At 53.6% G+C, this 14471-nt stretch overlaps 1 protein-coding gene across 5 annotated transcripts in view; it reads left to right on the forward strand.

The window, feature by feature from the left end:
• MEF2D (myocyte enhancer factor 2D) overlaps positions 1 to 12633 on the forward strand; it is a 32036-nt gene extending 19403 nt beyond the window's left edge. The window contains exons 4-12 of one of the 5 annotated variants that reach the window (XM_053604541.1): positions 173 to 310; positions 1273 to 1483; positions 1993 to 2049; positions 3978 to 4168; positions 4676 to 4696; positions 5780 to 5909; positions 7685 to 7901; positions 8378 to 8621; positions 8951 to 12633. In XM_053604541.1, the coding sequence (XP_053460516.1) occupies positions 173 to 310; positions 1273 to 1483; positions 1993 to 2049; positions 3978 to 4168; positions 4676 to 4696; positions 5780 to 5909; positions 7685 to 7901; positions 8378 to 8621; positions 8951 to 8962 (1221 nt within the window). In that variant the 3' untranslated portion in view covers positions 8963 to 12633. Of the gene's footprint in view, positions 1 to 172; positions 311 to 352; positions 488 to 1272; positions 1484 to 1992; positions 2050 to 3977; positions 4169 to 4675; positions 4697 to 5779; positions 5910 to 7684; positions 7902 to 8314; positions 8622 to 8950 lie in introns of all 5 variants that reach the window. The other 4 variants (XM_053604538.1, XM_053604537.1, XM_053604540.1 and 1 more) reach the window with 4 other exon arrangements.
• The last annotated feature ends 1838 nt before the right edge of the window (positions 12634 to 14471 follow it).

A 14471-nucleotide genomic window follows, 5' to 3' on the forward strand; every position in this document is an offset into this window, starting at 1 on the left:
TCCGTTCAGAGTGCACTCACCTTGAGTCCCCCTGGCCCCTGTGTTCTGATGCCCCCCTACCAAGCAGATCTCTGCAGGGTGCCCAGGGCTGTGTGCTCACTGTCTGCGGGGAGGGCTGGAAGGAGCTGGGGGAGATGATTCGGCCCTGGCCTGACACGCAGTGCGGTTACAGACCCTGAGGAAGAAGGGCTTCAACGGCTGTGACAGCCCAGAGCCCGACGGGGAGGACTCGCTGGAGCAGAGCCCTCTGCTGGAGGACAAGTACCGTCGTGCCAGCGAGGAGCTGGACGGGCTCTTCCGGCGCTATGGGGTGAGCCCTACTCATCTCTGTCGCCACCACCCCTCCCCCCAGGCGCTGCACAAGAAGCACAGGGAATGTGAGAGCCCCGAGGTGGACGAGGTGTTTGCCCTGACCCCCCAGACGGAAGAGAAATATAAAAAGATAGACGAGGAGTTTGATAAAATGATGCAGAGTTATAGACTGGCCGTGAGTAGTCGCGGGGAAGAGAGCCCCGCCTGCATGGTGTGGCTTCGCGCCCTGCCCCAGCCATCGGCTGCCTCTGATGGGTGTTCTGCTCTGAGCCATGCTGGAGCTGTTAGTGACCACTGAGGAACCTCTGACCTTGGTCACGATAAGCCTGTGACCCTTGCTGAGACTTGTCTTGGGTGGAATATAAGCCAGAAAGGCCTGGAGTGTGCTTCTCACCAGCAAGAGTATGTAGACGACACAAGATCCTTAGAGAACAGGAAAGCAGAATGTGCCCTTTGCCCAGATGTTCTTTTTGGGGAGAGGCCTCCTTGGCCTCTGATGTGCCAGCCAAAGGCTCTCGGCCCTGTTAGGGAAGCAGCGGGCGGACTCCCCCTGCAGTTGGCTGTTGGATGAGAGACCGCTATGAGCCCAGTCTGTCCCAGCCCATGGAGCTGGCCTTAGCAGCCTTGCGTGTGTGGACTGGGTCTATACTCAGGGCCTCTAACCTGCCCCAGTGTGTCTTGCCTGGCTGAGGACTAACCTGCCTCCACTAGGGGTGTCCCTGGTTCTGTCTGCAGGGGCAGAGCCTTGCTCTCATTCTCTAGGCAGAGCTGGACCCCAAAGTTCTTCCCTGCTGGGAGTGGCAGGCAGGACTCCAAGAGGGCCCAGGGCAAGGACTCAAACTGCTGGTCCCAGGATGCACAGCCCAGAAATGAGAAAACCCTTGCCTGCCCCCCAGGCAAAGTGGGCTCAGGGTAAGGGGTTGGCCTGTCCTGACGCTGCCTCTTCATCTTTCTGTCTAGTCAGCTGTCCCAGCCCCCAACTTTGCCATGCCTGTCACGGTGCCTGTGTCAAATCAGAGCTCACTGCAGTTCAGCAATCCTAGCGGCTCCCTGGTCACCCCTTCCCTGGTGACATCATCCCTCACAGACCCACGGCTCCTGTCCCCCCAACAGCCAGCACTACAGAGGAATAGTGTGTCTCCTGGCCTGCCCCAGCGGCCAGCTAGTGCAGGTGAGTAGGCTGGTAGGTGGTGGGTGAGGTGGGAATGAGGTGTAATGGGAACTTTGGGATTCCATTTTTTTTTTTTTTTTTTGAGACAGTCTCACTTTATCACCTTCAATAGAGTGCTCTGGCATCATAGGTCACAGTGACCTCAAACTCTTGGGCTCAAGTGATCCTCTTGCCTAAGCCTCCTGAGTATCTGGGACTACAGGCACCCACCACAATGCCTGGCAATTTTTTTTTTTAGAGATGGAATCTGCTCTTGCTCAGGCTGGTCTTAAACTCCTGAGCTCAGGCAATCCACCCACCTTAGCCTCCCAGAGTGCTATGATTATAGGCATGAGCCACCACGCCCAACCTGGGATTCCATTTTCAACAAAGCATATTTCTCTTCACCCATCACAACAACCCTCATTCATGTGGTTCCTTTTCCTGGGTCCCCTCTTTCTGTTCAGTCCCCAGTACTAGCTCTGGAGGGGGATAGGCCATCAGTTGTCATGGTTCTGTTTCTCCTCCAGGGGCCATGCTGGGTGGAGAGCTGACCAGTGCTAACGGCGCCTGCCCCAGCCCTGTCGGTGAGTGCAGCCAGCCCTTGCTGGGGTGGAGAAGTCTGCCTGCTTAGCGGCCCCAGGAGCCCTAGGGCCCAAGAACCAGAAAGGACCTAGATTAGAAGAGAGCAAAATCCTAGGACCTGAACTGGATAAAGAGGCAGAGGTTTTTAAACCTCTGGATTTTGTTGTCTATAGCAGTGCTTGGCATTAAAGATCAGCAGAGATGTAGGCTCAGAGAATTATGGGGAAACTGTGAGAATGGGCCAACATGTCTTATTGGAGGAGAAGATCCAAGTTTTTCCAGTTTTGTCTAAGGACCTCTGGGTGAGAACTGAGGATGAGAATGCCCAGACAGACAGTAGGTACAGACTCACACAGATGCTCACACCTGTGTTCTCACTCTCAGAGAGGCATCCAGCGTTACACGTGCACTTGTGAGTGAACACACTTAAGCCACAGAAGAAAGGCTGTTCCTCTTGCCCTGCCCTCCATGGCAGCTGACAGCCCCTCCTGCCCTGTGCTGTTGTCTGGCTCAGTGACTGTGACTTCGAATGTCACCATTGACGTCACCCTGACATTCCTGCCATTCCCAGAGTGATCTGGAAATTGGGATGGAGGCAGGCACGCACTTCCAGGGCAGTTGCGTTCTCTTACGGGACAGAACAAGGTGGCTTTTACAATTGTGGTCACATTCACATCCTTGGACCTAGAATCCTCAGCTCAGCCTCAGGCACTCATATACTGGCAGTACTTGTGTACTGGTATAGGGAGACTGGGAGAATGGGTGCATGCTTCTCTCTCTCTCTGGAAGAGGGCCAGAGAAAGGCTTGAAGATCTTATGGAAATAGTGAGACCCATGAGTCCAGTGAGCAGAAAGCAGGCAAGAGCCCTCGCTTGGCCTGCAGCCAGCTGTGTGGTCCTGGACAGGTCATTATGCCTCTCCCAACCAGGCTCTAGTTTCCTCTTCTGTAACTGGGATATGTAGCTCAGCCAGCCAGAGCGCCAGCCACATACACCGAAGATGGTGGGTTTAAGCCCAGCACAGGCCCGCCAAACAACAATGATAACTACAACAGCAACAAAAAACTAGCCGGGCGTTGTGGTGGGCGCCTGTAGTCCCAGCCACTTGGGAGGCTGAGGCAAGAGAATCGCTTAAGCCCAAGAGTTCGAGGTTGCTGTGAGCTATGACGCTATGGCACTCTATGGAGGGCGACATAGTGAGACTCTGTCTCAAAAAAAAAAAAGTGTCATGTTCATCTTGTAGGGTTAATGTGAAGATTAAATGAGACGTGTATAGATTGTGGAGTGACGAGCAAATGTAAAACGTAGTTATTGTCTTGTTATTACTGGTCCAGTATGGCGATAGCTATGTTATCTGACTCCCAGTACCAATAACACCACTGAATGGCTCATTTCCTCCAAGCTGTAGGCAACTTGTCATGTGTCAATCCCCAGCTCATGGCAGAGGGAGCAGGCTGGATGGTTGGTGATTTGTCCTGGTGACCAGGCTTCTCCAGGCTTACCCCCTTCCACATCCTGGTCCATTATGGGTCCAGTTTGGGGCAGACAGGGATCTCAGAGTGCTAGACTTGCTGCCTGTGGAGACCACAGATGACAAGGGGAGGGAGAGGTTAGGCTGCAGAAGAACCTCTTGGCCATTGTAGGGCCTGGGGTCAATAGCTGCTTTCCAGCTCTTCCCACCAACTGCAGAGACCCACCACCCAGCCCCATCACATGCAGCTTGGAGGCAGGAAACAGACCCAATGATTCAGGAGTGAGGAGTGTTCCCTTCCTCTTAGTCCCAAGACATGAAGTTTTTCAGAAAGCTCAGCATCCACACTAAGCCTGAGCATGGCTTTGAGAGGATGACAGGAGTATTGGTATGAGGAAATGACAGGGCTGAGGGATAGGCCTCTGGTTTTCCTTTTACTCTCATTTCTTTGCTTCTCCAGGGAATGGCTATGTCAGTGCTCGGGCTTCCCCCGGCCTCCTGCCTGTGGCCAATGGCAATAGCCTAAACAAAGTCATCCCTGCCAAGTCTCCGCCCCCGCCTACCCATAGCACCCAGCTTGGAGCCCCCAGCCGTAAACCTGACCTGCGAGTCATCACTTCCCAGGGAGGAAAGGGGTTAATGCATCACTTGGTAAGTGGGTGCCTGGGCCAAGGGCAGGGGCTGGGGAATGGGACCATGGAAGGGGAAAGAGCAGGCGTCTAGCAGGAGAAGTAAAGGTCAGCTACCAGTTAGGACTTCCTAAGAAGGATGATGGAAGCATGGCTTTTCATGAGCTCTTTCTTCCCAGAGGGCCTTTAAGAGATTATTGGTACACAGAGAGTACCAGCTGAAAGGCAGTAAAACATGGGACAGAAGGTAGAAAAAAAGCTTCTGTGATGAGGAGGATAATAGAAAGGATTTACCATTATAGGAGGAAAGATGGGGTTAGATTGTGAGGATTTCCTAACTGGTGGAGATGTGGCTATAGCATCTTCTGGAAATCAGTCAGGACAGTGAAGAACTCTGTCCTTGTAGGCTGGGGAGAGCTAATCCTGCTCTTATGCAGAGAGATAGATAGAATGGCTGTGGGGACAGAGTATGGGGGAGGGCAGAGAGGCCAGAGACTGAACATCCACTTGGTTTTATTTCTGCTCTCAGACTGAGGACCATTTAGATCTGGTAAGTGAAGCTGTGAGCCATCTGCTGTGGCTTTCAGTTGTGGGTATTGCTCTGCAAGGCACCAGCATGCAGTGTGTGTGTGCTCGTGTTCTCCTGCCCATGTGTGTACTGTGTGCTGTTGGTTATTTGCCAGGAGTTGTGTCCAGTGCCAAGCGGGACACAGAGGTGAATGAGGTGCGGGTGAGATGTTAGACATGCATGTGTGTGTGCCTGTGTACACATGGATGTGTTCATGCAATGTTCCGTTCACTCAGACACACCTGTCTCTGTTTGTCTGTACATGTGGAAGGGAAAGTGGGCGGGCCCCAGCCCTGCTGCCTGGATTAGGGGGTTGGAACCCACTAGTTTTCTATCCACATTTAGGCCCAAACAGCATTCCTGGAAGCCAGGTCAGGGCACTCTTTGGGAGTGATGCCAACTGGACAGGAAAATTGGTTTTTCTGGGGAAGCTGAGGCCTAAGCCAAGGCCAAAGTTGTCCTTCTTAGGGAGTACTTCCCTGCCTGCCTCTGTCTCCTTGTGCTCCCTCCCACACTCAGCCACTCTCTTCTTCCTCTTTTTCTCTCGCACACACACTCATCCTCAGCCAGGAGTGGGGCGGGGGCTCTTCCCTCCCCAGCTCTCTGACGGGAGACCAGAGAGACTGGAAAAGGCAGGGAGGCTTTGGCGGCCAACACGGCGGCAGTTTCGGCCCCAGTGTGGAGTTGGAATAAACAAGTGACTCAGCGGCAGATGGAGCTGACAGCCCCACACACGTGTGTGCATACGCGCAGGCACACGCCACGCCAGCTCTACATTCCCTAAGATATGCCAGCACACTGCTGCCGGCGTGTGTGCTTCTGGGGGACCGGGCCACAGGGCAAGTGATAAGCCTTCCTCTTTGCACGTGTGCAGGTGTGAACGAGTTGTGTGTGCATTTCTCTATGGAGCTCAGTGTCTCTGTGAACCACCATTGTGGAAGGGGGAGTGTATATTGGGGCCTCTGCTAAGGCACCCATCTTGGCTTTGGGACTCAGGCACCCTCTTGGCCTTAGAATGGAGACCGGCCCACCAGCCCTCTCCTAACAGACAGTTCTCTCCTACAGAACAGTGCCCAACGCCTGGGGGCCTCCCAGTCCACCCACTCACTCACCACCCCAGTGGTCTCCGTGGCAACGCCGAGTTTGCTCAGCCAGGGCCTCCCCTTCTCTTCCATGCCCACTGCCTACAACACAGGTGAGCGTTCATGTGACATGCATGTGTGTGCACTTGGGCTTGGGGCAGACAAGTGACCAGGGAGGGGACATTAGATATCCTCCAGGCAGGCCCCAGTCTGAGGAAGGCCATTGATTGGGGGGGAGCCTCCGCCTGATAGTGGTTGCCAGATTTACCAAATAAAAGCACAGAATGCCCAGTGAAGTTTGAATTTCAGATAAAATGATACATTACTTTTTAACGTAAGTATGTCTTTGGGGTACCCTAACACTAAAAAGTTACTTGTTTTATCTGAAATTCAAATTTAACTGGGCATCCTTTATTTTTTTATTTTTATTTTTTTTGAGACAAGAGTCTCACTTTGTTGCCTTTGGTAAAGAGCAATGGTGTTACAGCTCACAGCAACCTCGAACTCTTAGGCTCAAGAGAGTCTCTCTCTCAGCCTCCCAAGTAACTGGGACTACAGGCGCCGGCCACAACACCTAGCTATTTTTAGAGATGAGGTCTTGCTTGGGCTCAGGCTGGTCTGGAACTCGTGAGCTCAGGCAGTCCCCTCGCCTCTGCCTCCTAGAATTCTAGGATTACAGGCATGAGCCACCACGCCTAGCTTGGAATCCTTTATTTTTATTTTTATTTTTTTTTGGCCGGGGCTGGGTTTGAACCCGCCACCTCCAGCATATGGGACCGGCGCCCTAGTCCTTGAGCCACAGGTGCCGCCCGGAATCCTTTATTTTTAATAAAGGACCTAATGGAGAAGGGAGACCTTGTCCTCAGGAGGCAAGACAGAGGTGAGCTGAGCAGATGGTTCGGTTTTGAGGAGTGGTAAGGGAACACCGCCAGCTCAGAAGGGCTTCCTGGAGGAGAGTGAAGGAATGAAAGAGAACAACTAGAGAGGCTGAGGAGGCAGAAAAGAGGCATGGTTGGGGTCAATGTGCCAGCTTCCTGAGAAAGCCAGGCCAGGGCTCCAGGGCAGGGTGGAGGTAGAGAGAAAGGGTCCTATCACAGCACCACCATCACCACCCAGTCACAGGGTAGGCTTTTTGAGATCTTCAGGCAGGACATTTTCTAAACTATTCTAAGCAGAACACAGAATGAGACATAACAGTGCTGTGTAAGTTGTGAAGCATGTCGTGGTTCTATTTATTCTGTGACTGTGCACACATCACAGTCCCGTGGTCAAAGTAGACATTTTGGGAAGTAATGCACACCGCCCCTGGGGGATATGTGTCAGAACCTTGGCCAGTGGCATTGCCCTGGGGGCAGCCCCTCTGCCCTGGGAGTGAGAGGCCCAGGTGGCAAACCTGTGTCCTCTGTGTGTCTGTGTGGGCACAGCAGTGCACGGGGCTGGGGATGGCAGCTGCGATCACCTGCTTCTGAGGCCACATTCACCAAGCACTTGCCATGGTTCCTGCCACTTCACGTGGGTAAAGAGATGGCAGTCAGTTATACCTGTGTCAGACCCTCCCTACTTTTCCCTCACTTCTTTCTCTTTTAAAAAAATTGTCATCAAAGTGATACCTACACATGATTTAGAAAAAAAAGTTCACTATTTTTAAAAAACACCTCTTTTTATCCTGGAATAAAACAACACCTCATGGTTATTATAACTTGGATTTCTTTAATTCTGAGTGCCTTCTTCATGGGATTTTCTTTTTTTTTTTCTTCATGGGATTTTCATCTGTCATTAACCACCACCTGTTCCCTCATTGCTGTGGTCCTCTGGGTGGCAGCTGCCCCATGGGAGCCTGGGGAGTGTGGGGGATGTCTCCCACTCCAGCCCTGCTCTTCCTGTGCAGATTACCAGCTGACCAGTGCAGAGCTCTCCTCTTTACCAGCCTTCAGTTCACCCGGGGGGCTGTCCCTAGGCACCGTTGCCACCTGGCAGCAGCCACAGCAGCCCCAGCAGCCGCAGCAGCCGCAGCCTCCGCCACAGCCTCAGCCTCCACCACAGCCACAGCAGCAGCCACCTCAGCAGCAGTCCCACCTTGTCCCCGTGTCTCTCAGCAACCTCATGTGAGTCCTGGGGAACAGGGGAAGAGGGTCCTCTTGAGAGCTGGGGTGCCTTTGGGGTCGCCTGTCACCAGCAGACATCACGTGTGGGCAGTATGCAGCATGTGAGGCAGTGGTGGCAACCTCGGGGTCCCCTGTGTAGGCCTGGGAGATTTACCCTGAGCCCTTGCCCCGGCCAGCCTCAGGGTGGGGGTGGGGTGCAAGTGGGGCCTCCTGGGCTGCAGATGACATTGTGAGGTAGAAGGAGAACTAATACTTCCCATATCCTTTCTTATCCCTTCATTTGACCTTCTCTCTCCTGGTCCCTCTCCCCCGTATTCTTACCTCTTTTCGCTCTTAATGCCTGTCTCATGACCTTCTATCACTCCTCCCTCTATTTCTGTCCTCTGTACCCTACCCCTGTTACCTTCCTCCAGCCCGGGCAGTCCCCTGCCCCATGTGGGTGCTGCCCTCACAGTCACCACCCACCCCCATATCAGCATCAAGTCGGAACCAGTGTCCCCAAGCCGTGAGCGCAGCCCTGCGCCTCCCCCTCCAGCTGTGTTCCCGGCCACCCGCCCTGAGCCTGGTGATGGCCTCAGCAGTCCAGCTGGGGGCGCCTATGAGACAGTGGATCGGGATGACGGACGGGGGGACTTCGGGCCCACACTGGGTTTGCTGCGTCCGGCCCCAGAGCCTGAGGCAGAGGGCTCAGCTGTGAAGAGGATGCGGCTTGATACCTGGGTACTGTAGCATCACCCTCTTGTTCTTGTCTATAGTGTCTGCTACACCCAGGGACTGCCCGTGTGCCCCCTGATATGTTTGTCTCCCATACGAGAGGCCTTATGGCCGGCTAGCCCCTCTAGCAGCCCTTTTGGGCGTCACCAGTACCCCTTTACCCCTGCCAAAGGCCTGTTTCCTCCCTCCAGCATCAGTCCTTCTGCTTGATGAATTCCTCCCCCACAGCTGGCCCTGCCGCTGGAGTCTTGGCAGTAGGGGGAGGGGAGAGGGGATGCATACCTGTAGCCTGGGCCACCCCCTCACACCCCCTTCTCCATCTCCTCTCTTCACAGACATTAAAGTGACGATTCCCACTCCCCTACTCCCAGCCTCCCCGATGAAGAGTGACAATCTCACCGCCCACCCCCTGTCCTGGGCTCCTCCCGCTCGACCCCTCTTCCTTTCTTGTGCTCCGTGTCCTGTTGACGGTTACATTTGTGTATAATTATATTATTATTATTATTATTATTATATATTTTTTAATTTGGATTCTTGCTTTGGAGAGGGGATGCTGTCATCCCCTCTTTCCACACCTCCCACCATTTTCATTGGCTGGGGGGCTCTCTTTTTTGCGGGAAGGGGGGGACACTTTGCACGTTGTACACATATGCTGCAGGAAGGGGGTGGGGCCCCGACAGGCCTTTGGGAAAAGATGGGTGCCGAGCCCTGCCTGCGGAGCTTTCCTATCCGTCCCCAGACAGAGGGAAATAACCAAAAAGACTACCAAACAACGAACTCCACACAATAGACTCAACCCCAAAGTTGGCTTGCTGGTGGGTTTGTGTTTCAAGGAGAAAGGAGGCAGAGGTTCTGAAAAGTCCCTCTGCTTCTGGGCTGTTTGTGAGGCTGTATGCACATGGGGCTGAATACCCACACCAGCCCCCACGTGCCCCTGCACACCCATGGGACGCACTCGCTGACATTTGTGCTGCACCCCCATGGTGTGTGGGTGCTGGCTGGGCTTTGGGCTGGGAAGACTGCCTGGGAATCTGAGGATGGGGCAGGGATTTGAGGTGGGAGCCTCTCTGGAAGCACATTTGGAGAGAAAAAGCCATGAGAAGGGGGATGAGGAGAGCAGGGGCTGGGCAAGGGGCAGATTGGGGCCCCCTCCCTTTCCAAGCTTTTTCTCTAAGATACACAGTGCAATAGCTCCCCATCCTTCGATTGATGCCAGCCCTGTAAAGCTGGCCACAATGTGCAGGGAGGATGAGGAAGGGACTTAGTGAGGTGGCTCAGGGCAAGAGCCAGCCTGGAGCTTCCCCGGGGTGCCTGAAGGCGAGAGCCCTTCCAGGGGGTGAGTGTGGTGAGGGACGTCCTGGGCCTTGCACGCACACTGCCCAGAGGTCTGTGGAGGCAGGAGGTTCCATCGCGGAGCACCTGCCTCCCGAGCTCCTCTGGGGCCTCTCCCAGCCCCCTGGCCCCCGGGCAGCCCCTCCTGCTCCCACCACCTCTCCCTGCTCTTGGCGCCCACTGTCTCTTGCTACCTCCTTGTCCTGCCACCTCCAGGCTGCACCCCACCTTCCCTCTTGGCTACTGTAATTGTAAATAGCGACCTTTGGAAAATGTTAGCAGTGTAACAGTCCAGGAAACTGTTTTTTTTTTTTGTTGTTGTTGTTGTATTGATATGAAATGAGATTCTATTTTTGTCAAAGTATATTGTAATAATAATGACTCAAATGGCCCGTACTGTACAGATGAGATTCTTCTGCTGTTGTTTTTGCTCCCCCTCCCATCCCCTGAGCCTGCCCCTCTCTATTGCCTCCGGGGGCGGGGGGGCAAGGGACCCAGGGGCAGCTGAAGCTTGGGGTCCTGAGTCCTTAGGTTGGATCAGAGATCAAACTGAAGGGAACAGACCCCCAGCCTGCCCTTCCCCAGTATACCCTGCCCCCAGGGTCTGCCCCCCTCCTCACACAAGGCCAGCTCCTCTGCCCAAGGGTTGCAGTGCTCCCTTGGGTTTCCTGCCAGTTGGAGGGTAGAGCCAGACAAGGCCCACTGTTGTGGCAGACAACCATCTTTGCTTGCCTCTGTGACCCAGTCTCTTGCAGTATTCCAACATTTGACACAAGGAAGGAACCAGTAGTAGAGGGGTGTGCATGACCGTACACGTACCTGAGTGTGCTCATGGGGGCACCTGGTATTTGTATGTGCCAGCACATGTGTGTTGGGGGGTGGGGGACTCAGAGTCTGTCTGGGTGTGTTTGGGAATCTGTATGATTGGAGCTCAGAGGCGTCTCTGTGCTGTGTGGCTGCTGTGTGTTTACAATGGGGCAGGTGTTCCTGCCAGCTCCATAGCCCTGGCCTCCAGCTCTCCTGTCTCCTCCACACTGACAGGTCTGAAATGCAGCTAGTGGGGCTGGTAGCTGATCCTTTGCATGTCCCTATAGCCCTACCTCTGCAGGGCCTGCAAAGACCTCTGCCTCCACACAGTTGTCCCCATGGCCCCTCACACCATGGTCCCCCAGCCCAGGCCTGCTTTCAGAGCAACATTCAAGATCCTCTTCCTCCCCAAAGCTTTTTCCTCAATTGAGCAGTTGTCCTTCCTCACTCACGGCTTAGCCCTGACCTGCTGACCGGACAGGGACACAGCATGTCCAGCCTTCCTGCCTCTCCTGCCGGTTCCTAGAGGGAATTGCAGGAACTGATGAGGCTTATCAGGGCCTGGAAAGAAGCCAGGGTGCAGCCTTGTGCATGCGTGCATCCCCCTCCTCCAACACCTGGCACACAATAGGCGCTCACTATGTACTGAAATGGATGAATAGTTGAATGATAGGTGCTCAACAAACATTGAATGACTGGCCTTCCCTTCTCAGGCTCTGCCCACCTCCCAAGGCCAGGCTTGGTCCCCAGTGAGCTCAGGTGGGGCGGGCCTGCAGGTCACAGTACTCACCAGTTTTGCCCTCTGCCTCTTGAGGCAAACCTGGCTTTTGATTACCCTGTGTAGATGTGTCTATGTCCTTTCCTCTCTGTCTCTGGGACGGGGTGGTCTGTGAATGAAAATGTGACATTTCTGCAGCTCAGTGCCCCAAGGTTTTTCTTGGGGGCAGGGGCTCCTGGCTGGCCAGATGAATGGGTCCCTGGGAACCCAGACTTCAAACAGGGACTGACTTTCTTCTTCCTCTCACAAGCCAAATTTGCCTCCACCCACTCCCTCTGAAGAACTGGGCACTTGCCAAAGTAACCACTGGAGTCATCTGATGCCCCTCCTATCCCAGGTTTCCCACAACTTTTGGGGACAGGGTCAGGAGGACCCTCCACCTCAACAGAAGGCGCTACCCCCTCCCCAATACTGCACTCAAGGCAGAGAGACTGACCCCTGACCCCCACCTGACCCTCCCCACCTTGGACAGGAAGGAAGTAATGCACCTTCTTTTGCTGATTATTTATTTGTTTGGAGAGACAAAAATGATGTAAAAGTGTATCTAGAAATACCTATATCTCTATATATTTTTAACTGACTCTTTGGAATCCCCTGGGGTGGGGTGAGGTTAAATTTAGGCTTTCATGGAGGGGAGGAGACATGGAGCTTGGGAACTCCTTGTCCTCCCCTCTGCTGTCCTCCCCGCCCCCTAAAGCAGTTGGTAGTAGGAATGGAATTAGTATGGGGGAAGTGAGGCTGGGATATTACACGGAGAATCTGGATTCTCTCTTCCTGGGTCAAATCCCAGGCAGAGGGAGGGAGTGAGGAAGAGGAAGGGAGGGGTGGGACAGGCCATGGAGGTGCCCCACCCCAAAACCCGACAATCACCCACACTCCTGGGGCTCCCCCTGGGTCATGGGGCTGGGTGAGTCCAAGTGTGGCTGTTGGTTTGTTTTTGATATTTCTTTTCGTGCTGTATGGTGATGCTTTCTTAGTATTCTTCACAATAAGAAAAGACAAAGTCCTCGAGATTCTTATGAGTTTTGTTTGAAAACTCTTTCACTATATTTGTTGTAAAGAGGTTTACTATTAAAAGAAAAAGAATACACGTTTCTGATACTTCGGCTTGGGTTTTGGTTTCTTTGGTGCGGCCGAGGAAGGGAAGGAAGGGAAAGAATGGCTGGTGGGACCCTGCTGGGGTGAGAGACCAGCACTTCACCCTAACAGGGAAGGTGGTGCTCAGCCTACTGGCAGGGGCTTCCAGGTGTCTCAGGTGGAATTTGCAGGTGAGAATTTCTTCCAGGTGTTTGTCAGGAGGAGGCAGGGGTGTCCAGCTAGAAGCCACCGGAGAGATCCTGGGACCCAAGAAAAGCAGAAATACCACCCAGGGCCAGGTCTGGAATAGAATGGTGCTATGTGTGCTGTGGGCACGGCAGGGCCTGTGCCTGTTGGGGCCTTTCTAAGCAGGGGCTTTCCAAGACTAGGGTGGGCATAGGTGGACCCCATCTTCATGGTCCTCACAGCATGGCTCCCTCCTGCAGAGGAAGCTGCCCTTGCTCTGCTTCTAAAGTGCTTTAACAGTGCTTGGAGCCTCTCCCTGCCTTCCTCACTCTCACAGGGTGGCTGCTTTAACTCCTGTCTCCTCACACCTGGCACCACTGTGCCACAGGGCACATATAGTGCATTATTAGGGTTAGCCACTGCTCCCAGAGTCTGGCCACTCTCTGCACCTAGCCAGTGCAGACAACAGTGTGAGGCCCTGACACCGTGGCAGAAATGGCTACAAGCGCCTAATTAAGGCCGCATGGTAGTTGCTGCATATGTGGCTGCTAGAGAGCCCTGCTTGACTGACATGGGAATTAGACAAGTCACAGAACCTTTCTGTGCCTTGGGTTTCCCATGTGACCATCCATACTGATCCTGCCTTCCTCCCAAGATTGTTGCAGAGTTCACCTCACTTCTCCCTCAGGAGGGGCAGAGGGGAACAATGGGGAGCAGGAGATCCAAAATAGCCTCCTGTTACCCCTGCTCAGTATTCATGTCTTTGCCTGGTCTCTTCACGATGAATCATGGTTGGTACCTGTCTCTTCTCTTCCACCAGATGCCATGCTGTGGGATGGTTAACACAGTCTATGGAGAGGCCTATGTGTCCAAGAACTGAGGCCTACTGCCCACAACCATTTGAGTCAGGTCATCCTCCCTTCTGTCCTTTTAGTTCCCAAGACTCTGCAGACATTGCTACAAGTGAGAACCCACTGGTGCAATAAACGCTACAGCTCACCCATGCCCGTGGAAGAGGGGACCTTTTGCTGAGGTGGCCAGGTCAGCCCTGACCTAACACCCAAACCATAAGCAAAGCTCCTATCTATGTACACCTCTTTAGACTGGCCCACCCTTCCTTTCCTATAGGCATCACCCCATGACGTCTTGGTGGGCATCACTCCCCACAAATATTTCCTATTCTCCTCCCTTTGCTGGACCACTGGACTAGTTCTACCTAGCAGACTGTAATGGGCAATGTGTCCCTTCTGAGATTCAGCTAGTGCCCACCTCTCCCAGTGCTCTTCCCTTTGCAGAATTGCAGGAGCACATGTCCAGGTGGCATGTGAGAGCAGCCTGACAGCACAGCACCAGAGTGTGAATAGAAATAAGTGTTGTGGGCTTAGTGCCCGTAGGACAGTGGTTACAGTGCCAGCCACATACACCGAGGGTGGTGGGTTCGAACACAGCCCAGGACAGCTAAACAACAATGGCAACTGCAACAATTAAAATTAAAAAAATAGCCGGGCATTGTGGTAGGTGCCCAGCTACTTGGGAGGCTGAGGCAGGAGAATCGCTTAAGCCCCAGAGTTTGAGGTTGCTGTGAGCTGTGAGGCCACAGCACTTTACCAAGGGCAACATAATGAGACTCTTGTCTCAAAAAAAAAAAAGAAGAAATAAGTGTTGTGGCTCGGCAC

The sequence above is a fragment of the Nycticebus coucang genome, chromosome 10 (assembly GCF_027406575.1).
Source record: "Nycticebus coucang isolate mNycCou1 chromosome 10, mNycCou1.pri, whole genome shotgun sequence".
Lineage (NCBI taxonomy): Eukaryota > Metazoa > Chordata > Mammalia > Primates > Lorisidae > Nycticebus > Nycticebus coucang.